This window comes from Euphorbia lathyris, chromosome 1, assembly GCF_963576675.1.
Source record: "Euphorbia lathyris chromosome 1, ddEupLath1.1, whole genome shotgun sequence".
Classification (NCBI taxonomy): Eukaryota; Viridiplantae; Streptophyta; class Magnoliopsida; order Malpighiales; family Euphorbiaceae; genus Euphorbia; species Euphorbia lathyris.
Window position 1 is genome coordinate 127,865,682 of NC_088910.1, and position 26,594 is coordinate 127,892,275.

At 38.1% G+C, this 26,594-nt stretch overlaps 2 protein-coding genes across 2 annotated transcripts; both read left to right on the forward strand.

Moving 5' to 3' along the window:
• Window positions 1–13,822: 13,822 nt before the first annotated feature.
• LOC136219431 (transcription factor MYB111-like) lies at window positions 13,823–15,302 on the forward strand. Its single transcript, XM_066006833.1, has 2 exons — window positions 13,823–13,955; window positions 14,707–15,302. Exons 1-2 carry the CDS (start codon window positions 13,823–13,825, stop codon window positions 15,300–15,302), a joined length of 729 nt encoding a protein of 242 aa, XP_065862905.1.
• A 9,170-nt stretch (window positions 15,303–24,472) lies between these two features.
• LOC136215086 (transcription factor MYB12-like) lies at window positions 24,473–26,387 on the forward strand. The gene is made up of 2 exons (XM_066002914.1): window positions 24,473–24,683; window positions 25,536–26,387. Exons 1-2 carry the CDS (start codon window positions 24,551–24,553, stop codon window positions 26,120–26,122), a joined length of 720 nt encoding a protein of 239 aa, XP_065858986.1. The 5' UTR covers window positions 24,473–24,550; the 3' UTR covers window positions 26,123–26,387.
• The last annotated feature ends 207 nt before the right edge of the window (window positions 26,388–26,594 follow it).

Genomic DNA, 26,594 nt, shown 5'->3' on the forward strand with positions numbered 1-26,594 from the left:
ATTTCCAATTGAAGGCCCTTAAAAATCAAAGATTGAAAACAAAATCCGAATAGATATCTATTTTGCAATTAAAACATGAGTTCTCTCATCAAAGTTCAGTTTTGAATTTAATAACGAATAGATCTATTGGAAAATAAAAAATTATAGCTCCATGTTCAATAAAAATAAAGACAAAATTGGCCAAATTCATTCTCTTTGGTTTGACAACGGAAAGTTGTTAAAATTGGTAGAAATAGTTGCTGCTACCAACCCACAAACAGTAACTAAACCAAAGGTCATCACCTTGCCTGAATAATCTTTTATTGGAAGGTAGAAAGTTTGATACTTACAGCTTGAGCAGAGTGTTAAAGAAAGGACAAAATTTTAGGAGTGTTGCTCGTCATTATTAGAAAGGGAAAATGCTTCAATTAGTGGTTCTCTTATATGTAGATGCAGATTTTCATCTATGAACATAAAGTAGTGATTTTTTTTTTTTGAAACAAAAGTAGTGATGATTAAAGAAAATAAGCTTAGGTATATCACAACAAAAATTATAATTTATTAACAGATAAAGATACAAAATATCCTACATTTTCACGGAGCATTATATCTAGAGAATGAACAAAAGAGATATTGTTAAAGAGTTCAGCGAAAGGCTACCGTCCATGGAATCTGCAAAACACTAAAATTGAGTGGAAATCACAACTAGAATTCTCAAACCTAAAAGCTAAAGAAAAAAATATGAAATCAAGACATTAAAATCAGAAACTAAAAATGCAAACAGGAAGAACCCTAAAAGAAAAAAATGTCTGAGATCACAATAGAAAAGGAAAAGAATGTAGTGACAAAAAAAAAAAACAAGTGAGCAATTTACATATTCCAAAAGACTGAGACGTGCGAACAATGATTGAAAAGCCAGTGGTCGGGGAACAGAACAACAAAAGATGGAAGAGCAAATGATAAGGTGAGCAAGGATGGAAGGGAAGCCTATCACGGTGACAAAGAAGAGATGAGTCTACAAATCGTTTGACACAAAATCTAACCCTAAGATGAGGAAACAAAAAATGCAAAGAAATTGATCTGAAAATGGAGACGTTATAAAAGACGTGCCTGCACGGTAAATTGAGAAGTGATAAAAAAATATAATTTAAAAATAAATATAATTTCAGAAAAATGGAGAGAATGTCATATCGGCAATTTGTAAGCTGCTTTAAGTATATAGATAGAATTGTTTATTAACAAATAAGAAAATACAAAAATCACTGATTAATTCTCGAGGACCTTATCCATTTGACTAATGTTTAAATTTTTTTTACAACCTTGATAATAGCTAAAAGTCGATTAAAAAATCATTGCCCAGTTTATCTATATTTTGTTCAAAAAATATAATCTTTTACCAGAGTATGATATTAAGAACATTTTTCTTTTGTATTATATTAAGGGAAAGATGAGATTTCATTTCTTAGTGTTTATTTTACTAATACAACCATTCTATTTATCCTTTTTGAGTTTTGTGTTTATCCAAAAAATTTATAATTTTATTACCCAACTCCCTAACTGTTTTTCCCCCGTTTTTTACTTTCATGCACATCTATCCTCCTCATAAATTATACTTAATTTCTATTTTACTTTTTAATCTTCATTTTATTCTGTATACTAATTTATTTTTACCTTTTAACCCCTATATTAGTTTTACTTTTGATCGTTGTACTTATTTATTATTACATTTTTTCTAGAAAAATAATTTTGAGTAAATTTTATATTTTATCATATTATTTCAGTTTTGTTATTTATTTTTAATTATTTTCAAATAATTATTTCCTTTTTTAAATATAATTTTTTATACATTCTCTTTTATTAATTTTGTTTTAGTTTCTTCTATTTTATTGTCCTTTATTTTTAATGATTGGAGTAATTGATTTTAATTCTTATAGTTGCATATATTAATTTATTAGTAAAATATGTAGAAATAAAAAATTGTTATTAAAAAGAATTTACAATTCTGATTCTACAAAGAGAATTATGAGTATATCATTTCCTTTCTAGAACCGAACCAAACAGACAGAAGAATTTAAGGTCATTCATTTCCTTTCTCATTTTTCCTTTTCTAGATTCTTTTCAGTTATCCATGCGCGAACTGAACACCCCTTAATGTTTTTAAAGATCACATGCATAAAATATTATGATTTGGTTATGAATGCCCAAAATATAATACCGAAATTTTCTACTAATTCGGGCTCTTCTCTAAATCAAAACCAAAATATGTATAAGAGCATTTCCAATAGGAGGTGCTATAAAAATTGTCAAAGCTTAATACATCATTATTAAATATAATATTTTATTTCCTAACTCATCCACATCTTTGTTCAAAAAAAATATTTCAATAGTAAGTATTTTAAAAGTTGATATTATGACCCCACAAATAATTACTTTATATATAATTTATTTTAATTATAAATATTGTCATAAAAATGGACCAATAGTAAGCAACTAAACCATTTTTTTATATTAAAAAAATAAGCAACCTTAGCAAAAAGTGGCAACATTACTTGAAAAATTCAAGCACTCATCATCACTCCAGTAGATGACATTCTTTGAAAGTTGTCAAAGTCATTGTTACATCATTAAGTATTTAATCAAACACTCTCTACTGGAGATACTCTAAGCGAGCAATATTATACACAACTTGTCAATTTATGATTCAGTAAGTCTACATGAACTCAGATAACTTAACAATCATTTTATGTTTTTTTGGTACATGAGAAGGCATTAAGCCCAAATAACGAAAGAAAACAACACAAGAATAAAAAAAAACGAAGTAACTAGCAACCATTCACATTGAATCTTGACATAGTCGATCTTCAAGAAGAATATTTTGGAGGCCTGCAGCACATCACACTCGTGGTGACCCAGGGCGTAAGAGCCTATAAAATTTGACATCCAGTCAACAATTTGATTATCTTCCCGAAATACGTGCTTAAAATTCACTTCCCAATCCCTATCTCTAATTCTCCTATATTCCCAAATCAACCATCCTAAAGGATGATGAAGTCCGATCTAACTTTGTATAAATAAAAGATCCGACGATGAATCCATTTCCACTATCACCCGTGCATAACCTCTATCCCATCCGATCGAAGCCCAAAATACAGACCCCAAAGCTCTGCCAAAATCACAGAACAAATACCCAGATTAACAACAAAGCCTCATAACCATTTTTCAATGCATCCCGGATGAGACCACCAGCAGAAGCAACCCACGGGTTCCCTTTGCTAACCCTATCAGTATATTTACTTTCACCCACCCTCCCTCAGATGGTTCCCAACTGGTCCACCATTTTTTACTGTGCCTGAAGATAGTCAGACAACACATCTTGAAAGCCGCATTACACTCTCTAACCCGAAACTGCACAAATTTTAGTAGTAGCTCCGGAGCTCCCCCTTCTTCAACAATACGTGCATTCCTCGTCTTCCAAATCCACCAAATACCGACCCCAACAATCATTTTCTTGCGATATACACGTATTACATAATTATATATGATATAAATATAATAAAAATAATAATTTTATTAAATAGGTCATATCAAACAGAATGTATTTCTGTAAATCATGTCATGTCAAAAATTGATAATATATTATCTTATCTATCACACACTTAACTATGAAAAGTGTTTCCATACGTAAAAACATATCTAATTATAAGTTTCTTATCTTGTAAGATTAAAGCACAAAACTTCCTAATCCGTAACAACTATAAATTGGAAGACTGTCTAATTAAATGATCCATATTCTCATCATCCATTATGAGTATAATTTGTTTGTTTACAACATAATAAAAACTGTTTATTTTTGGGACAAAATCTATCAATTGTGCAATTCAAGAATAACTTAAGATTGTGAAATGTAATTTACTTTTATTATTATTATTGGATATTAATTAAAGGTGTGTGAAAAATTAATATAATTTAATCTTTCTGTTGCAAAATAATTGTTACATTTCATCAAATTTTCCTATTTCATATTATTATTTAGCTTTAGCACGTTTAGTTTTCGAAGGCAATTTTTTCATATTTTACCCTTATTTGATGACTTTAATACTAATTGTATTTTTTGTCATTTTAAGTTCTCAATGTGTAAATATTCAATTTAATGAGTGGCACAAAAAATGAGAATTATTAATAAAGAGAGATTAAAAGTTTTATAGTCTATGTTCCATATATTTAATGCAAATCAATTATTTCCTTAATATGTGTGATTTGATCAAATGTGATAATTATTTTGAAATGAAGGGAGTATATATATTTGTCGGCAGAGTATATCCATGCATATTTTGTCATGTGTGCCCACACATATTATAAGAGCTCCAACTATTTTAATTATTAAGCGGAGTCACAATACATGTGTCCAAATGTGAATTGGAGGTCCTCCATGACATGGAAAACCGGGTGCTGAATTGATAACTTGTCGGATTTAATTCGATGGTCCTCGTCGTAGTTACCTGCAAAACAAAACCGGAGACAGGATCTCCGGAAAAACTCTCTGATGATCAAGTCAGTTTTATATGGAAGGCTAGTAGATTGATAATAGTATTGAGGGGAAAAATGTCAACCTACCTCCCCATTTGCTTTCATGTCTCTTTTATAAGTATCTCTAGGTAACCGCCGAGGGCGGTTACTCTTTCTATGCCACGTCCCTTACGTGGCCACCAACGTCGTTTCGTTTGTTTGAGTGGGAGGTTTAATGCCCTGTTAGGATTTCGAGGCGGTTATCCGCTTTACCCGCTTCCTTTATTAGGAGCCCATTTGATCTTGAACCATGGGCCTAAGTATAGGTTGGGCCCGTGTTTATGATTCAGCCCGTTTTGGCTTCGCGGATCATCACATGCCTCCCCCTTAGTTTGGCAAGAGCCCTTTAGGGTCTTTTCATATGTTATAGGCAACTCTTCGTCTTTGTCTGGATATTCAAAATTCGAAAGTGGTTCCTTCGTTCTCCGTCATTTCCTCTCCGGCGTCAACATCTTTGCGTTCGTTCTTCTCTGTATTCTTTCTCACATGTAAGTTTTCCCCTTCTGTAACTTGCAGCTCGTTCAACTATTTCTTATTTCTGTTCGTTCCCCTCCCTGATATGTCGAACCCTGAACTTGATTTCGCACCTTTCGACGAAAATTACGATCGCGAGGTGTCTCACGAGGTCGAGGAGATGGTTGATGAAGTTTCAACTAGCTCTCCTAGGTCGGACTCTCATCCCGCCGATTTTCTCCATTTGGCGAATACAACTGATGAGGGCCTAGGTTTCGACCCCAAGAAGTTGATTCCACCACTTGTCCCAACTCCCCGTTTATTACCGAAAAAGGATAGGTCCGGAAGCTTAGTTTGCCGCGAGACGATTGACGACTTGCGGGAGCAGTATCCTTGGGGAAAATAGAGGGCCTGGCGACTACCCAAAGGGGTACTTTACCATTTTTGTCGCCCAGATTATCTGCGGTTTCACGTATCCGCTGGCGGATGAGATTGCTTCCATCCTTGGTGGTTATGGAATCGCACCTGGACAACTGCATCCCAATGGATGGGCCGACTTAACCCTAGATAAGTTTCTGGCGGATTGTCTGGAGGTTCCCCTCTCGCTCAAGATTTTCTCTAAGCTTCATCATTTCAAGAGTTCGGGGGAGTACTTTACTTTCATCCGACAGAGCGGTTACTACGGCTTTGATGAGAAGTCGAACAAAATCCGTGAGTGGGATAAGTCCTATTTCTTCATTAAGTTCCATGAAGGGAATCCAAACTTTCTTCGCTACTGGGGCCGACCCAATGTAAAGAGTTTGAACTTTGGTTACCCCAGCAAGGAAGAATCCGCTATTATAAAGTTCTTGAAGAGTACTCCTCCTTTTGTATGGACATATGATCAGGCATTCCATATGCTAAGAAGCCGAGTAGCGATTGCCTACCGCGAGGGAGATCGCGTTGTCTATATCCCTTATCGCGTTTTTGTACAAGGTACTATTAACTTATTTCCAAGTTGATGATTTCTTTTAACCCTTTACAGGGGTGATCCTTTATCTCAACTCACTGCAGATCGGGAAGCGAAAGCCCTGGCGAGAAGGAAGAAGCGGATGGCGGGAACAACTTCTGTTGTAGGGGTGAATTCTCCTGTGGGGGCGACTTCTGTTGAGGCGGCTTCCCCCATAATTGCTTCCGTTTCACAGGGCCCCGCTTCTGTTTCTGAGGAGCTTCCCTTAAATAGGAAGCAGAAGAGTAATGTGGATGTGGAGTCTTCTCGCCCTAGGAAGAAGAATACCTCCGTATCCTTGCCTGTCGGTGGTACATCTACATCCACTCCATCCAAAGCCAAGGGCGGTACCCCATTTCATGAGGTATCATAATTTATTCGCTCTTCTTGCGTTATTTATTTTCTCTTATCAGTTTTCGCTGTTCTCCTGACCCTTCTCCTTGTGTATCCATAGCCGATTCCTGATATCAGCGGATGGTGGACCAGAACCTTTGGTAAAGCCGTGAGCTTTTCCTGTAGGGACATTGTTTCTTCCATATGCAATGTCCTTGGGCGACTTCCCTCCGCTTTTCGTGTGCGCGAACAGGTGCCGCTTCCGACTTCCATGGAGGGGATTGAGAAGCGTGCTATAGAGGTATATTGCTTTCTACTCATGTTCCATCCCTCAAATGCACGTCTCCATTCACTCTTTTTATTCACATATCGTCCTATATGCAGATTATCAATTTCGCGGAGGGTGCTCTCTGCAGGGATGCTGAACGAGCTAGAGAGCTGGAAAGCCTTGGCACTGAATTGGCGACTCAGAAGTCGCTTTTTGATGATGTCCAAGGCAAAGTAAAGGCCCTTGAAGGTGCTTGTCAGAAGGCCATCAGTGAGAAGGAGGAAGCTCTCAAATCCCTCCAGGCTAAGTCCGATGAGCTTCAGAAGGTTATTGATGATCTGAATTCGTCCAAGGAAGCTTTGGAGATGCAAAAGAGGAGGGCCGAGGAGATCACCGCTGAAGATGGTGCTCGCATCTATTGGTATGGAGAGCGGATTCATGCGGCTTATGAGCATGGACATCCAGATCATGTACTTAATCGCCCCAAGGTTCCCATTCCTGAAAAGGATTTAGCTAAAAAATGGGACAAGTTGGAGGCCGAGGATGCCGATATGGATGAGGTACTTCTCCTAGATTGGCAGAGTTTTCATGACTCTCCAATTAGCTGTGAGATCCCAAATCAGAACGTAGAAGGAGGGGTACCACAAGATGTTTCTCACGTTGAACAAGAGGTACCTCGCTCTGATGCGGTTACTGATTTGACTGTTGGGGATTCGCTTGAAGCAGATCACCCCACAGGAGAAGATGAAGGAGCCGCTGAAGGCGAAGGGGGCAATAGAGGCGAAGGAGAAGAAACTGTAGTATAATTTTATTTATATCCGAACTGTTGTATGTAACAAACTGCCAGTATATATATCAACCGAGCGACTTTGCCGCCGCTTTACATATATGCACAATTATTGTTTTATTCTTCTTCGCTTTAATGCCGGTTATTTTCGTATGCGACCCTTGCCTCTTGCCGACTTCATACTTGTAATTTTTCGTAGTTAGTTTTGTTTTCATTAGGGTGGCCAGACCTTTTTTGCAATTTTTTGTGTTCTGACCTCTTGGAACATGCACCATCTCCCAGACGACTCCTTTATGTGTTAACTCCTGCGTCAATCTGCCGACAACCTGATGGTACTTGACCAGATCCTCCTGTTTCACCAGATAATTTTTTGTGATCTGATTTATCATAAGTTTAGAGTCGCTGTAGATTACCACTCTTTCCGGCATAAGTTCATTAAGCAACTTCAATCCGCATATCATTGCTTCATACTCCGCGGCATTGTTGGTAGTTTTGAATGTTAACCGTGCCGCATAGTACAAGCGAATAACATCCGGACCCTTGATGGCGACTCCTAGTCCAGCTCCATCTGTGGATAATGCCCCATCTGTGAACATACTCCACTCTTCTTTTTGTGCCTTTGGACATTCGTCTTCATCCCATGTGAACTCATTCAAGAAATTGGCAAGTACTTGACTTTTTAGAGCTGGTCTTCCTTCGTAGCGAATATCGAACTCTCCCAAGCGAATTGACCACTCCATTAATCGGCCGGATGCATCAGGTTTCTGTTGTACCTTTCGCATTGGAATTCTAGTTCTCACAATGATAGTATGCGCCTGAAAGTATGGCTTTAACCTAGCCGCCGTGGTTATCACCGCGAGGGCCATTTTGTCTAACCTCGAATATCGAAGTTCTGCGTCCTTCAAGACTTTACTCACGTAGTACACCGGATATTGTTGCCCTTCTTCTTCCCGTACCATTACGGTGCATATCGCCGTGCTGGTGACGGATACATAAAGAAATAAATCTTCTCCATCCTCTGGCCTGCTCATTAAGGGCGGATAACATAGTAGTCGTTTTATCCCCTCGAATGCTTCTTGACAATCTGGTGTCCATTCAAAGGACTTAGATTTTTTGATGGCATTGTAGAAAGGTAGACATCTTCTAGCCGAGCATGATATGAACCGCCCTAATGCCACCAACCGCCCATTGAGTTGCTGTACTTCTCTTATATTCCTCGGTGTCTTCATCTCCATCACTGCTTTAACCTTCTTAGGATTCGCCTCAACTCCCTTGCCACTAACAATGAAACCCAGGAACTTCCCTGCTCTTGCTCCAAACGTGCATTTCTCTGGGTTCAATTTGAGGCCATATTTGATCAGCACTTCCAGGATTTCTTTAATATCCTGCGGGTGGTCTTGCATCTTCTTGCTTTTAATGATCATGTCATCTACATAGATCGAGAAGTTCTCGCCTGATTTGTCTGAAAATATTTTGTTCATCATCCGTTGATAGGTTGCTCCAGCATTTTTCAGTCCAAAGGGCATCACCTTGAAGCAATAAGTTGCCTGATGAGTTATGAATGACGTCTTGATCTCATCCGCCTTCTCCATTGGTATCTGGTGGTAACTGGATTTCACATCGGTGAACGATAAAGCTTCAAATCCCGCAGTCCCATCTACCAATATATCAATGTTAGGTAGTGGATACATATCCTTCGGACAAGCTTTATTCAGATCTTTGAAGTCTACGCACATTCTGTACGTTCCATTTGGCTTTTTGACTAGCACCACATTGGCTAGCCACTCCGGATAGGTGACTTCTCGAATTGCATCTGATTTTAGCAAATCCGCCACTGCTTTTTCAATCGCCTTCTGCCTCTCTGGAGCATGTCCTCTCTTTTTCTGTCGTACTGGGGTTGCACTTTTGTCCACATTCAAACGATGTGTCGCTATTTCTGGGCTTATCCCCTTCAGCACTTCATTTGGAGCGGCGAATGCCGACTCGCACTGGATCAACACATCGGTAATGGCTTTCTTCGTTTCCTCTGGAAGTCTTGCCGCTATCCGTACATTCTTGTCATTTGAGATGGCGAATAGTTCTGTTTCTCCTAACGCTTCAGCCGGCAACTTCTCATCAACTTTATCCTCTTCATCTGGCTTTGGTTCAAGTGACAATGTATAAGCTTGTTGAGATATAAGTTGATCTCCCTCAACAACGACTCGCCCTTGGTGTGTTGGCAAATGCAATGTCAAATGCTTCATTGAAATGAGCGACTCCGTTTCCGATAGGAACGGACGCCCCAGGATTATATTAAAAGCCAATGGGAGATCAACAATTGCGAACTCCAGATCACCTCGCCATTTTAGATTTTTATCGCCCATTTCTGTCTCCAACACCACCTGTCCACTTGTTTGAGATGATTGACCTCCAAAACCAGTTACATCCATGAACGTATGTTCTACTCGCTCGTCGTTAATTCCTAATTTGTTGAATGCAGTTCGAGTAATAACATTGCAAGAACTGCCTGTATCGATAAGGACCCGCTTAACGTCCCATCCTTCAATGGCCACCGTAATCACCAACGCATCTGCATGCGGCTCCGTGATTCGCGTAAATGAGTAATTGAGGGCATCCTCCCTACTCGTGTTGCTTTTTCGCTGTTCACGGCGAGCCCTTTTTGTTGGAGGCTTATAGATCCCGCCTGCTATCACGTTAATCACTCCTTTTTTCTGCTTCTTTTCTGGTCTTACTTCTACCTCACGCGGAAGTGTTACCTTTTCATCCATCGTTTCTTTTCTAACGAATTGACTCAGTTTGCCTCTCTCAATCAGCTTTTCAATCTCCCTCTTCAGTTCGTAGCAATCGTTCGTGTCATGGCCGTTCAATCTGTGGAACCTGCAATATTTGTTAGGATATCGCCCCAAACTAGTTCGACCTTTCGTCTCAGGAAACTGCACATCTTTCTTCAGGGGGTTCTTTTCAATCCAAAGTAACACCTCATGGCGAGTCGTATTCAATGGCGTTTGATATCCTCCTCCCTGGAAGGAGCGATCACCCTTCCAAACAAAATTACCCTTGGACTGGGTTTGATTTTGATGGCGCCGATTGTCCGAAGCGGATCTAGTGGCATCTCTTTCTCGTCGGGTTTGAGCTCTATGTTCCCTGTTGACATCATCCACTTCCATGAACTCCTTTGCTATCTTCATGAGTTCGTCCACTGTGCGTGGCTTGTTGCGGATGATTTCCTCCCGCATGCTCCAATCTGTGGTTCCATCCGCCATTATGTTGCGGATGCTCACGATATCCGGGTTCTGTAGCCGCACCAGAATATCATTGAAGGCTACAACAAATTCCCTTAGGGAATTGTAATTTCTCTGTTTGATCTCTTTCAGCTGTCTATCCGTCACATCTGCTGCTTTACAGCCCACAAACTTTGCACAGAAATCACGACTGTATTGAGTCCAGTTGTGAATAGATTCAGTAGGTAGAGACCGAAACCAATCGGATGCTGCACCGCCCAAAGTGGTCGAGAACAATCGGCAAATTATGCTTTCGCTTGCTCCTGCAACATCCATCAACTCCCTATAGTTTCTGACATGTGCCTCAGGGTCAGAATTTGGATCCCCATAGTATTTAGGTATCGCCGACGCTTTTATTCTGTGATCTGGAATAAACTCCCGCAACGATGGGGCAAAAGGCGAATCACTCTGCACCACTGCTCTCGCCCTAGGTGTGTACCCCATTCGCTCCATCATGCTTCGCAGTTGATCTTCCAATTCAGTATTGGGTTCCCGCCGAACTTCTTCCATCCGCTGCTGGTGAATTCTGGGTGACATCCACCCGCCATACTGTGTCGACATTTGTTCTCACTGTGGGTCTAACCGCTGTCCAGTTATAGGATCAAAGTTCCAAATGTGCTCCCGCCCAGACATATTCATTCCAGACGTCATCAACTCTGAATGTCTGTGGACAAAGGGCTCCATTTGTTGTAGCGGAAGAATTTCTTGCATTCCTGACATCGGCTGGGATGTTTGCCAGGTCGGATGGATCGTCATAATAGGATCTTGGTGCGAGTAGTTGCCTGGATGGCTGTGTGGGTTCATGCGACTACTCTGACCCATCCGATTTGTCACTCGAGATGGCTGCGGAAGCGCAGATATGGCAGAAATAGTCGGTGATTGTGTCGAGATGACAACGGGTTCTTGAGGAGCAGCCGCTACGGCGGTATTGTGATCAGCGATTGCAGTTAACAAACTAATCATTCGATCTCCAGCCGCTTGGCTCATATTCGAAGCCAAGACTTGTCCTGCCATCTGTACGAAATCGCTATTGGACATCTCCCTCTCAGTTTGCACTTGGACCTCCAATAATGGACTCAACTGTCCCGAAGGATTCGACGAGCTGGGTACCACAGGCTGTGTACTCGCAGGCTGCGAATTCACAGTCCGTGGACCTCTTGAGTTCATACTAGTTGATCTGGTTGTAACTCCGGTCGTTCGTGATGGTTCTGACATGTTCTTTGTGTACCTTTACCCAGATGTTGGTAAAAAAGGTCCACGCTCACCGCACCAATGATAACTTGTCGGATTTAATTCGATGGTCCTCGTCGTAGTTACCTGCAAAACAAAACCGGAGACAGGATCTCCGGGAAAACTCTCCGACGATCAAGTCAGTTTTATGTGGAAGGCTAGTAGATTGATAATAGTATTGAGGGGAAAAATGTCAACCTACCTCCCCATTTGCTTTCATGTCTCTTTTATAAGTATCTCTAGGTAACCGCCGAGGGCGGTTACTCTTTCTATGCCACGTCCCTTACGTGGCCACCAACGTCGTTTCGTTTGTTTGAGTGGGAGGTTTAATGCCCTGTTAGGATTTCGGGGTGGTTATCCGCTTTACCCGCTTCCTTTATTAGGAGCCCATTTGATCTTGAACCATGGGTCTAAGTATAGGTTGGGCCCGTGTTTATGATTCGGCCCGGTTTGGCTTCGCGGATCATCATGAATATAAAAACTCCTCTAATACTATTAGTGCATGCTTTAAAAATAATATAAATAATTAACTCTTAGTGATTTAAGAGTGACCAATATATATCATCTCCAACAATATCTATATATAACTAGTCGAAAACTCATGCAATGTACGGGATATGAAACTTTTTGTATAATTTAGATAAATAAATAAATTGATATATTTTACTTTTAAATAATTTTATATTATGCATATTTCAAATTAATATATATATATATTTTTTTTATTGATAATTCAAATCAAATTAAATTAATTTTGAAATTAAAAATTGATTAAATTTTTTTTTATAGAATTTCAATTAAAGGTGAATGATTTATTGATTTTTACGTGTCATTTCGGGTTCGTGTCAAAAAGAGCAAATCAAAATCTAACCCAAAAACTTTCGTGTCACAATTGTGTTAACCTATTCGGGTTAGTGTCGATTTTGTGTCGTGTTTTTGGGTTACATATAATTTTGTTATATATATATATAATATATATATATATATATATATATATATATATATATTAATGATAACTTGTAAAAATATAAGAAAATATGATACTATGTTTAGATATTTTATGTCATTTTTAGATTAATATGTTAACACTAACCATCGAAAAGTTCGTTAATATCATGTTAGAGGGTCATGTAATGTGTTTATAACAATTTAGGAGGTTCAAATTATATCGGGTTATGGTGCAAAAATACCCCTAACATTTTGGGTCAGGAGCAATTTTACCCCTAACATCTAAAATGGTGCAATTTTACTCCTAACGTTGAAAGCTAAGAGCAATTTTACCCCTGACGTTGATAAATCGGGTCAATTTAAGAAATAATTCATCAAACTGTATTCTCGGTCGTGAATATTGTCATCTACACTTCACACGTGTGTCATTTTATCATTAACAATCACAAACATATATTGGGATGTGAAAAAATTTAAAAAATATACTATCTTTTGTACGAACTGGACAAAAGTTTTCAAAAAATTCTCCGAATTTATAAATATTAATCTCCAATTCTATTATTAGATTATAAAAAATATGAAATTCTTTTTTAGAACGAATTGATATGCAATTGGTGTAGAATAAGGAACAAAAATATCTGTGTTTTACAATAGTGTCTGAAATTGACTCAAATTATCAATGTTCGGGTAAAATTGCTCTTAGCTATCAACATTAGAGGTAAAACTGCTCCTTGAGCAAAATATTAGAGGTATTTTTGCACTTTAACCCAATTATATTTGCAAGTAATAATTGTAATATCAACCAAATTATTACAACTAACCAAAGCATGCTAAACAATACACAACATGTTCTAAATAACTATATATGGGTATCTTTTGGAAATAAATCCATATTTATGAAGAACAAATATATGCAGTTGGATTGAGTATAAAAGGCATATAGAACTAGGCAAAGTCTTGGGCATAGCCCTTCAAAAAAAAAAAAAAAAATGGGAAGAGCTCCATGCTGCTCAAAGGTAGGGTTGAAAAGAGGTGCATGGACTGCTAGAGAAGATAGACTTCTTACTAATTATATTACTGAAAATGGTGACAGCCATTGGAGATCTCTCCCTAAAAAAGCTGGTAAGTAAGACTTGAAGTGTTTCGCTTAAAATGTCGCAATAGCCGCTTTAACTTGTTTATAACGTAATTAATTAATCATTCGGTTTTAAGAAAGTAAAATGCATGCGGAATGAATGTTGCATGCGCGTTGGAATATTGTTATATAGATTAAAACATATTAAAAATAAAGTTTTTAGGTGGCTATGTTCTTTGTCACTTAATTTCAATTCAGTTCAATGACATTCAGTTAAAGTTCAGTTCAGTATCATCAGTTCAGTTTACTTAATTTCAGTTAAAAAGAACATGATTTTACTTGTTCAACTATAAAATTTGTACTCTCTGATATTAGAACCTCATTACCTCAATCCAAGTCGCGTACAACACTTCTTGACGCTGGAAATAATTTTTTGCATTAGTTATCAATTCAGTCTATTAAGAATATCAATGTAATGGGAAAATTTGAGGGTACTTCTGGAGTAATACTTCCGACCAATGAATTTAGGATATATATTTTTTCTTTCCACAATCATATCCATGTAGTAGAATTCAAAACGGTTTTCATTGATCGGGAGTATTGCTACCAGATTACTGTAAAAAAGTTCCCCAATGTAATGTATGATATTACATTTAAAGTACAATCTACTTGACTTGATTCACTTAACACAATTATCATTTTTATTATATTTATATGTCAAATATAATAACTTGATACTATTATGACATGATAATCCATTTTAACACTCTTATTTTCCAAATTTTGAGTGTTGTTAAGGGCTACTTAGATGTGGCAAAAGTTGCAGACTAAGATGGATGAACTATCTCCGGCCTGGGATAAAGAGAGGGAACATAACTCCCGACGAGGACGATCTTATAATTCGCCTTCATTCCCTTCTCGGAAACCGGTGGTCTCTCATCGCCGGAAGATTACCTGGCCGAACGGACAATGAAATCAAGAACTACTGGAACTCCCATCTCAGAAAAAGATTGAAGAAAACCACCAAAAAAGCAGATGATCAGCCAAGAAAAGTGATCACCGGAAAAAAGATTCCGACCAGTCAAGATGAAGAAAGTGCAAACGGATCAGAGAGTAAAATAAAGACGGGAAAGATTCATATTCCGAAAGCAGTTAGGGTTTGTTCAGTATCTTCAGCAGCAAAAAACACATCAACATCAATTTATGAATATGAAGCTTGGAATGAAGATGAAAATGGTGTTTTTTGTGGATTTGTGTCTTCATCATCATGTCAAACTTCCTTACCCGGAAATGATGATTATGATAATATTATGAGTTTGGATGAGATATTTGATGAATATGATCAGCTTTTTAAGACTGATAATTATGGAGGTTTAGATTCTCTTTTGGCTTGATTTCATAGCGAAGGATTCAGAATTTACTGATTGAAGATTATTTAAATAAAAAAAATTTGGAGGTTCAATGGAATTTTCCGATGACGAGTGAGTGTTCAATAACATGTTTTGAGTTCGAAATCCAGCTTAGTTTAAAGTTAACCATATTTAGTAGCTAATTGTAACCACTCTAATGTTGAAAATGGATAAAACTACTATTACCTAAACTTTTTGTAACGAGGAAAAGAAGTTAATATAAACTTTAGCGTCTTTACTTACATAATTTGTCACTTCGGCTTCCATATTTTAATTTTAACACATCACATCGCGTGCAATAGACTAATTTAATATCATGTAAAAATTGTCCGCTTTGATTTTAATTTCATTCTTTGGGCACGTGTTTATTTTTTTTTTGGTAGGAAATGAAAGAAAAAAAAACAAACAAACAAAACAACTCAACCCGGGATCAGCCTAGGAAAACAGACCCCCACCACATCCTCCAAGATCAAAGAAGAAATGAAGCCCGGTGGAGAAGAAAAGGTAGAAAGACCCAACAAACCAGAGTGCCATTCCATTGCAAGACGGTCCGCGACGCGGTTCTGCTCCCTATAAATATGAACAAACTTAATAGACTCAAAGGAGGACCCAATCCTTTTAATGCCTTTAATAATATTCAAGCTATTCCGGCAAACAGACTTGCCCTCAGAAATCATTTTAACCGCTTCTTGGTTATCTGACTCAACCAGAAGCTTCTTCACCCCTAGATCCTTAGCCAGCTTCAGGCCAGAGAGAATCCCCCAAAGCTCTACAGAAAAGGAAGAACCAATACCCAAATTCTGAGAGAAGCCAGAAACCCACCTGCCTCCATTGTCTCTAAGGACCCCTCCTGCAGCAATTCTCCCGTCTCTCAGACAAGAACCATCAGTGTTGAGCTTAACCACACCTTCACTCGGCCTACACCAGCCTAAAAGATTGACCTCCTTCCTCTGAACCACCCTAGCTAAGGGGTCCTCACCAAAACTCTCAACCCAGATACTAATCTTCTTAGAAAAGAAATCAAGGACATTTGGCATAGAAACCACTCCTCCTCCAAAGATCTCCTCGTTCCGCCACCTCCAAATCTAATGGCACACCGCCACAAAAAGAAGAACACCTTGATTCCCAGGCAGAAGAATCTCATTAATACCATCAACAAACCAATTATTTTCAGAATGGGCTAAAAAGGAAGGAAGCACATCCTTAGGGAGAATTCTTCTCCAAACCTCTAAACTTTTCTCACAATCCCTGAGAGCATGGCACAGCGTCTCCTCAAACCCTCTGCATCTGCCACAGGCTCCAGAATCCACCAGGTGCCTCCTTTTTCTATCCGAGTTAGTAAGCAACCTATTCCTAGCCCCAAGCCACAGGAAGCTCCTAATGCGGTATGGTACTTTCAAGCCCCAAATCGTCTTCCACACCCCTGGGGAAGAAGAATCCAAACCCTGATAGAATGCCTGAAAAGCAGATTTACACGAATAGGCCCCATTGTTTGTCAGCGCCCAACAGTAACTATCTTGATCCTCAATTTGATTACTAATGTGAACCCCTCTAATAGAAAGGAGCGATTCCAGACTGAGGTATGAATCAAATTTATCCCAAATCCACTCACCCTCAGAATCCACAACATCAGCAATCCTCCAGTCCTGAACGTCCAACAGAGGCAATGAAGTACAAACCTCCAATAAAGGCTTCTTACCTACCCAAATATCCTTCCAGAAACTGATGGACCTGCCATTACCCACATTCCACCCAATCCCAGAACAAAATTCAGCAAACACAGCACTAATGCCTTTCCAAAGAAAGGAACAATTAACCACTCTCTCCTTAGGCCCCCCCAACACCTTATCCTTCCGGTACTTCCCGCATAAGAGCTGGACCCAAAGAGCTGTAGGACACTGCCACATTCGCCACAGGAGTTTCATTAATAAGACTTTATTATTATCTTTAGCTTTCCTAATGCCCAGACCTCCTGAATCTTTAGGCTGACAAACCTCACTCCAAGGCACAAGATGGATCTTTCTCCCCTCCTCATCTTCCCCCCACAGGAACCTACGGTTAATTTTATCAAGATCTTTAAGCACAGGATCCGGAAGATGACAAGCCTGCATAATATGATTGGGAGTCGCACAATTAACAGATTGAATTAATGTAAGGCGGCCAGCGAGAGAGAGAGTCTTGGCTTTCCACGTGGCACACTTCATATTAGCTTTATCCAAAGTATCTTTAAAAGACACCTTAGACACTCTCTCACTGTGGAGGGGAATACCCAGATACTTCCCTAGGGAGCCAGTCAGAGGAATACCCGACAGATCCTTTAACCTTTTACAGACTCTCTGGTTCATATTTTTAGAGCACATCATCCTAGACTTCTGGACATTAAGCTTCTGCCCAGAGGCCGAACAGAAACAATCAAGAATGTCCATAACAACACTCAACTGCTCCTCATTACCTTCCAGGAAGATTAGGACATCACCTGCAAAGAATAAGTGAGTAACCTGGGGGCAGAAACTATTGATAGCCACTGGGTGGAAATTCCCATTATCAATAGCATCTTGAATCAGATGAGACAACCTCTCCATAGCAATAATGAAAAGGAAGGGACTCATTGGGTCACCCTGACGGATACCCCGGCCCGGAGAGAATTCCTCCGACATATCACCATTAATCATAACTTGAAAAACAGGAGAAGAGATACAAACCTTAATTAACCTTCTCCAACTGTCAGGGATCCTTGCTCTTTCCAGACTCTCTATCAGGAAACTCCAGTTGATGCGATCATAAGCTTTCTCCAAATCCAACTTAAGAGCCACAATGCCTTTCTTCCCCTTCTTGATCTTCATCGTATGGATCATCTCTTGGGCAATCACCACATTATCCATCATTTGTCTACCAGGCACAAAACTTTCCTGATTCTGGCAGATGATCTCAGGAAGAATGCAACGAATTCTATTAGCCACAATCTTTGTAACAGTCTTATAAAGAACATTACAAAGACTGATAGGTCTCATATGCAAAAAGGAAGAAGGCTTCTTAATTTTAGGAATCAGAACCAGAAGGGTTCTATTCACCAGCTCTATATCCTGAGAACCATTAAAAACACCTATGATAAAATTATAGATACCTTCCTTCACAACCTCCCAGTGCTTATGGTAAAAACCAGCAGGCAGACCATCAATCCCAGGAGCTTTAGTAGCCCCAATACTAAAAATGGCTTGGTCTATTTCCTTCATGGAGATAGGGTGAAAGGCATCCTGAATGCTATCCTCTCCAATCATAGGAAAGGTAGCAACAGAGTGAGCCCTCTCCAGATAAACAGGCTCCTCTTTAAACAGATCCTTATAGAATTACAGGGCCAATCTCCGAATCTCCTCATCTTCATACACCCAATCACCATTAGAGTCCTTAATGGCATCAATTCTATTCCTCCGCCTTCTAATAATGGTAGAAAGATGGAAATACCTGGTATTACGATCCCCATCTCTTATCCAGGACTTCCTAGACTTTTGAAACCAAAGAAGCTCCTCCTGTCTGAATTGGGCACGTGTTTATAGATATTGGAAACGCATTTTACTAATATCTCATAAATTTATTTCTATTTCCAATATGAAATTCAGACCAGGTCGTTATAATGTGTACGTGGACAAGTTATGTAATGACATGTGTAATATATAGAAAACAAAATTATCCAATCAAGGGAAAAAATTTATGATTAAAAGTAATAAACCAAATATACCAAAATTGAAAAATGCGTGAACAAAGTGATAAGTTGTGTCAAGAGGTTAGCATTGCATCATTGCTCTATCAATTAAATGCTCCTTTAGTTGTTGTTTTTTAAGTTCATCTTTGTTTTACTTTAAATAGTTAATAAATATAAGTGTTTTTTTTTTTGTTACATTTGAGAAATAAATGTTGATGGTGATGGAAAATTAATTTTAAAAAAACATTGTGGTTTCACGTTTTCGCAATTGGTATCTGTGGTTTTTTATCCTAAAAATAACTTTGTAATTTCTGTCGTTAGCAAATTCGCGACAAACCTCTTAACGCTGTTAAAATGTAAGGGGTGTTTTCGGGAATTTTTTTTTTTTGAATTTTTTACTTTGAAAAGATAAAATTATATTTAAACCATATTTTCTCTCTTCACTTTGTTCTTCTCTCTCTTGATTAATGTTAATACATTATAAGGAAAAGTAGATTGTATTCAAGGATCTGCAAAAACGTTTGCATTGATTTCTTTATTGAAAGATCATTTGGATTGCCAATCAGAGATGACAATCTGCTTGGTTTTAATGGTGATTCAAATTGTTCTGAATCTAAAGATGAAGATGATCATGTTGGTTTGCTAGTTCTACAAAGTTGAGACTGTTATACTTGGGTCGTAATCGTGGTCTTCCTTGTTTAACTGAGCAACCTTATGTGGAGTTCTTCGTGGATCCATCTTCAGGCCATGTTGCTTCATTTTGCCTACTTGTTTAACTGAGCAACCTTATGTGGAGTCCTTATTTTTTTTATCCACCCATTCACATCGCACTCCACTTCAAAGTGCTTCTCAAAGTTGGGAAAAGCTAGTACAGGAGCCGTACTCAACTTTTTCTTGATCAATATAAAATTGCTCTCTTGCTCTTCCTCACACTTGAACCCGCTTCCCTTCTTCAAACACTACTATGGAGCTGAAGTTCTGGATGAACCTTCGGTAAAAGGTTGTTAACCCATGGAAGCATTGGATATCTCTAACATTCCGAAGTGTCGGCCAATATTGGATGGCTCGCACCTTCTCTTCATCAACCCAAATTTTATCTCCACTTACCATATACCCGAGGAAGATTAAGCTCTCCATAATAAAATCACATTTCTTGGAATTGGCATACACTTGGTGCTTTCTCAACAAGTCTAGTACAATCCTCAAATGCTCAACATGTTCTTCTAAGGTTTGGCTATGGATGAGGATATCATCAAAATATACTACCATAAACTTCCTGATCACCAGACCAAGTACTTGGTTCATCAACATCATAAAGGTGCTTGGAGCATTTGTCATCCCAAATGGCATCACTATGCACTCATACAATCCATCCCTAGTCTTGAAGGTCATCTTCCACTCATCTGTGGCTCGGATTCGGATTTGCTGAGTTGATTCAGATTTGGATAAATGACTTGTGAGTAGGGCACACAATCAATGTCGCCTTCTTCTTCAAGTTCGGTTCCCTAATCATAAGGGTTAGCACATACTTTACCCCATCCTTCATGAACCGATAACTATTTCTCCTTCTGGTATGAGTAGTATCTCTATCAAATTTCCAAGGTCGCCCTAAGAGTAAATGGCATGCATCCATGTCAACAACATCCTCAATAGCAATCGGAACTTAATACCTTTCATCTACTCTCAACTTGCCCACACTCCTAATCCACCCCATGCTATAAGGGCTTGGATTGGCCTCCACAGCTAATCTAAACTTCTAGATGGCAGTATTGTTTAATATGTTCTCTTGACTCCTGCTATCAATAATCATATTGCACCTCTCCCCTTGCACCAAGCAATGGGTTTCGAACAATTGATGTCGTTGATCCTCTTCAACCCGGTTAGAAACCAACAATCATCTCACAACATGCACGGTATGACCATCATCATATTCTCCATCATCCTCTTCATCTATCGGCTCACAAAACACATCATCATCCCTATAGTCATCTTCATAACGCTCAACCATATTAGAACTTCTCCGCTTGGGGCATTCATTAAAGAGATTACTCAGCTCATTATATCAGAAACACTTAAACGGTGCTGGTTTGGCATAAAGGTTGTTTCCCCTGGGAGGCAATAGTGCTCCCCTAAAAGGTCTCACATCCCTTACCGGTGCCTTCCTCATAATTAGAGCTTTCAGCCCACTAGAACTCGCCACTTGCTTCCCTTTGTCTACCGATTTCGTCACATCTCTTCCCATAAATGAATTATCTCCCCTAGAACAACAATATCTATCTCGGCTCCTCACACCTAATTGGGATTCTACCTTAAGGGTTAAATTCCATGCTTCTTGCACCCGAATCACCATTTGTGTCCTTTTTTTTTATCTTGGATACTATATCGCATGCCTTCTATGTACCTTGAAGTCTTTTTTTACTTTCAATTTTCAATAGGTTAGCCATTGCCGAAAGTTGCAAGAATTCTAAAGTGTATTCGTGGATGCTCTTAGTTCCTTGTGAACATCCCTAGTATGAACTATAAATGTATAGTTCATAATCTGGTGGTAAAAACTGCTCCTAAAGCATCGCCTTCATCTAAAGCCAAGACTGAATCGGCTCCCTTCACCCTCTTCTCTTTTCCTCTCTCAATTGGTCGACCATATCAAAGCACCCCCTTTCAAACGGTGAGCTACTAATCGAACCTTCCATTCATCCGAAATACTGGCATACTCAAAGAACCGTTCCACTTATATAGCCAATCCAAGAATCGTTCAATATCTAATTCACCCCTAAATGAAGGCAAATAAAATTTTAACTTGAAAGCATCAGCTTTATCAAAAAAATTGGCATAACCTCCACTATCATGATCAACATCAATACATGGATTTCTCCCAACAATATCAACATTTCTATCATCAACAAACCCAACATTTCCAATATTTCTAACAACATCATATTCATCACTATCAATATCTTCATTATACACAACAACAAAGTTTGGTCTTCTTATCTCGTGAGCCCTTAGGCCATTTGATGCGAGTTTGGTGGTGGCGGTTCCTCCTTGGTGGAGGTGAAGGTGGTGGTGTAGGTTGTCTTTATGGTTGGGGCATCGAAATCTCTTCATTTCTCCGTTGATGACCTCGGGCGGGTTGTTGCATCATATTTCGCACGTCTAGTTAACACCTATCCATGGATGCTCTTATTACTTCCATAAATAGTTAGTGTTTCTCCCTTCGGGTCTCACTTAGCTCGGTTTTAAAATCCTCTATATATTTTTCTTGTGCCTTCATATCTTCTTGTGGTAACCTCAGTTAAACCATTGTTGAAAGAAGTCATGGGTTAGGAAGCGATTAGCTCTGATATGAACTGATACGGGCTCGTGGCGATAATGTTAGTTTTGATCTTAAACCAACAAAGAATAATCTCTTCACTAGCTAAAACTAGTAGGAAATAATCTCAAAGGTTGATAAACCTTGCTTCTAAAGAGGAAAATGTGTTTGATTTCATAAAAATTAAGTTGTTCTTACAAAAAAAAAATATGGGCTTAAATACTTATCCCACCTTAGCAAAATAAGACCAATGAGCCCTCCCCTCTACTTTACCATCCCAACTAGTAATAGGGGCAAGAAGGGCTTTGCAAACAATATGGCAGAATAGTAATTAAACACAAATGGCAAGACATTAATTTATGAATGGAAAAACGATAAATAAGGGAAGATAGAAATGTGGCAGGCTTGTCTTCCTTGGCCGTTAAATGGAGCCACAAGGCATGTGGTCTATTTGATCCATCGTGTTGTCGGGTCTTTGGCCAGTTCGCACAAGCTTTAGGCTCCACTCGACGTATGGGGGAATCTTCTATGAATTGACATGGGTTACCATCCTTTTAACCCACACGGTGTGTGACGTAATTGACACGCCGTGTGGATTTACCAATGTAGAACTAGAGAGCATCATGTGGCTTCCACACAACGTGTGGAACTTCCTTGCTCGAGCCCTCCCCTTCTAACCTGCTCACACAGTGTGTTATGTAGCCCACACATTGTGTGAGCCCAAATTCAGTCTAAGCTGGGTTACTTCGTATGATGCCCTCATCAGTAACCAGAGAATGGCGTTTACCTTGAGGCGAGGTGTCCATAAGAAGATTGTTGGAATTCAAAAGGATTAACCCGTATGCGTAACAAACATGTGGACCGTTAACTGTTATATTATATGCAACTGCAACATAAACTAAATAAATTACCAATTAATGATCCAATCATTTCAGCAAGAGGCTTTCCATTGGAATTACACCATGGCCACTAAAATTTACTAATTTTCACCATATGGTTACTGAATTTCAAAATATAACGTAAAAACCAATGAACTTTACGTTTTGTTATACTCATTGCCACTCAACGCCTTAAAATGACCGTTAATGATCTCAAAATGAAAATATTCAATAATTAAAGTGGTTCAGAATGACATTTACCATGAAACCACATTTTTTTTATTTTCTACAATCATCATTTTTTTTTTGAGATTTCTCTCTCTAAAAATTAATTTTCTCTCATAACCAAACAACATCTAAATGACTTCTAAACGAAAATTTTCAAGAATGAAAGTTACTTAAAATATCATTAATTCTTGAAATTTGTTATTTTGAGACTGTCAACAGTCATTTTGAGACATTGAGTCGCCACAAGTATAACAAAATGTAAAATTCAATGGCTTTTACATTACACTTTGAAGTTCAATGGTCATATCATGAAAATTAGTAAAGTTGTAATTTCCCCCTACAACAAATACTAAACATGTTATAAATAACTATGGGTAAATTACACCAATGGCCACTGAAGTTTACACATTTTAACATTGTGGATATTGAACTTCAATTCGTAACGGTATGGTCACTGAACTTTACAATTTTTAACATCGATGGTCACTCAACTTTAACTAACTCCTCAAAATGACCGTTAACGACCTCAAAATGAAAATATTCAAGAATTAAAGTTGTTCAGAACGATATTTACCATAAAACCACCTTTTTTTATTTTACAAAATCACCTTTTTTGGAGCTTTCTCTCTCTAAAAATCCACACTCTCTCCTAACCAAACAACACTTAAATGACATCAAAATGAAAATTTTCAAGAATTAAAGTTCCTTAGAATATCATTAACTGTTCGAATTTTTTATTTTGAGGCCGTCAACAGTCGTTTTGAGGCGTTGAGTGACCACAAGTGTTAAAAAGTGCAAAATTCAGTGACCATGCCATTAAGAATTGAAGTTGAGTAACCATAATGTTAAAATGGGTAAAGCGGTAGTGGGTGTAATTTACCCAAAATAACTATAAATGTGGACATTCTTTTTGGAAATAAATACAAAGTTATGAAAAGCAAAAACATCCTACTTGGATGCTAATCTTGGTGGGTATAAAAGGCATAGAACTATGCAAAGTCTGGTCATATGCTCTGATTTTCTTCTTCCATTTCTTCTTTTCTCCTTCTTATCTTCGAGAAAAAAAAAAAAAAAATCAAAAGAGGAATATTTAGAGAGAAAATTAGAAAAGTGAAAAATGGGAAGAGCTCCATGCTGCTCTAAGGTTGGGTTACATAGAGGTCCATGGACTGCTAGAGAAGATAGACTTCTTACTAATTATATTCGCTCAAATGGCGACGGCCATTGGAGATCTCTCCCTAAAAAAGCTGGTAAGTTAGACCAACGTTTATCAAATGTCGTAATTAAAACCGCACTAAACAAAAAATTAACACATCAAATTATTATACCGTTAACCCTCTATATCTAGGTATCAGGCTCTAATTCACGCGGCATCACACAGCATAAAAGATGAGCACGCTGCAAAGCATCTGATGCGTCAGTTTCTGTTAGTGACACATTTAATTGTACCACGGTGGAACTAAATTAGCACTCCCCAAAAAAATTTTGAGGTTATATTGATACTGTATTGCTTATTATTCTCTGGAAATAATGTGCAAAAAATATTTTTAATGTTTGCGGTCTGGAACAATTTTCAATTTTACTCTTAAGGTTTAAAATTGTGTAATTTTACGTGTATTCATCTTACTATATCTTGAAATTCTATTGACAAATTAAGTTGTCAATATTTGAATCCTCCACCACGGTTTAAGGGTGAAAGATAAGGCTCAAGAATTATTTTTGTTGTTATCTTTAAGACGCCTGCAGGTGAATGTCATGTGGACTTGAATCGTGTACAATACAGATCTATCTTACTATATATAAAAAATTATATTATTGGGGATACATATATGGGGAATTACATAAAACCTTATCGAATAGGCACTGAATTAAGGGTCTAAAGCCGGGTAGGGTAAGATCAGTTCCCAGAGGTAGACTTCTCACCTGGGAAGGTAGAAGTAATGATAAGACGATTTAAAGAGACGATGTCCGTTTGACACAATTATAATTTTTACTGAATATATATATATATATATATGAAATGTGAAATATATAGTATGATTATAACATGGTAATCCGTTTTAACACGCTTCTAATTCGTAAAGAATTTGGTTGTTGTTAAGGGCTACTTAGATGTGGCAAAAGTTGCAGACTAAGATGGATGAACTATCTCCGGCCAGGGATAAAGAGAGGGAACATCACCCCCGACGAGGACGATCTTATAATCCGCCTTCATTCCCTTCTTGGAAACCGGTGGTCTCTCATTGCCGGACGGTTACCTGGCCGAACCGACAATGAAATCAAGAACTACTGGAACTCCCATCTCAGCAAAAGATTGAAAAAAACCACCGAAAAAACAGATGATCAACCAAGAAAATTGACCACCGGAAAAAAGATTCCGACCACTCAAGATGAAGAAAGTGCAAACGGATCAGGAAAGGTTCATCTTCCAAAAGCAGTTAGGGTTTGTGCAGTATCTTCAGCAGCAAAAAACACATCAAGATCAATTTATGATTATGAAGCTTGGAATGAAGATGAAAATGGTGTTTTTTGTGGGTTTGTGTCTTCATCATCATGTCAAACTTTCATACCTTCAAATGAAGATGATGATGATGATATTATGACTTTGGATGAGATCTTTGATGAATATGATCAGCTTCTTGATAATTATGGAAGATTAGATTCCTTTGTTGATTCTCTATTGGCGTGATAGCACTCTAGTAACGGATTCAGAATTCAGTGACCAGTGACGGATTCAGAATTCAGTGAATAAGGGTGTTTAAATGAAATTTTTTGGGTCCATTTACTCGGAAAAAATTAAAACTCTATATGGAAGTTAAATGGAGTTTTCTGCTAACTCGTGAGTGTAGACCAACTGTGATAACATGTTCGGGGTGCGAAATCCCACTTAGTTAAAAGTTAACCCTATTTAGTATATTATTGTAAATTTCAATGTAAATCATCATTAAGATTAAGATTAGTAGTTTAACTAATGCTTGAAAGTGTGATTACCGTTATCTAAACTTTTTGTAACGAGTTAACATAAATTTTAGCATGTTTATTTAGCATAATTTGTCACTTTGTTGTTTTAATTTTGACTCACGAGGATTTTTTGTTAGGCTTTTAAGTTAAATTTTGAGGATAAAATTCATTTTAAAAGTTTCTCCTAAAATCACTAAATG

Excerpts from the sequence above, each read along its gene's own strand:
- LOC136215086 (XM_066002914.1), top strand. The coding sequence starts at position 24,551 with ATGGGAAGAGCTCCATGCTGCTCTAAGGTTGGGTTACATAGAGGTCCA. Across the intron at positions 24,684-25,535 it reads ATCTCTCCCTAAAAAAGCTG|GGCTACTTAGATGTGGCAAA; the intron begins GTAAGTTAGACC and ends GTTGTTGTTAAG.
- LOC136219431 (XM_066006833.1), top strand. The coding sequence starts at position 13,823 with ATGGGAAGAGCTCCATGCTGCTCAAAGGTAGGGTTGAAAAGAGGTGCA. Across the intron at positions 13,956-14,706 it reads ATCTCTCCCTAAAAAAGCTG|GGCTACTTAGATGTGGCAAA; the intron begins GTAAGTAAGACT and ends AGTGTTGTTAAG.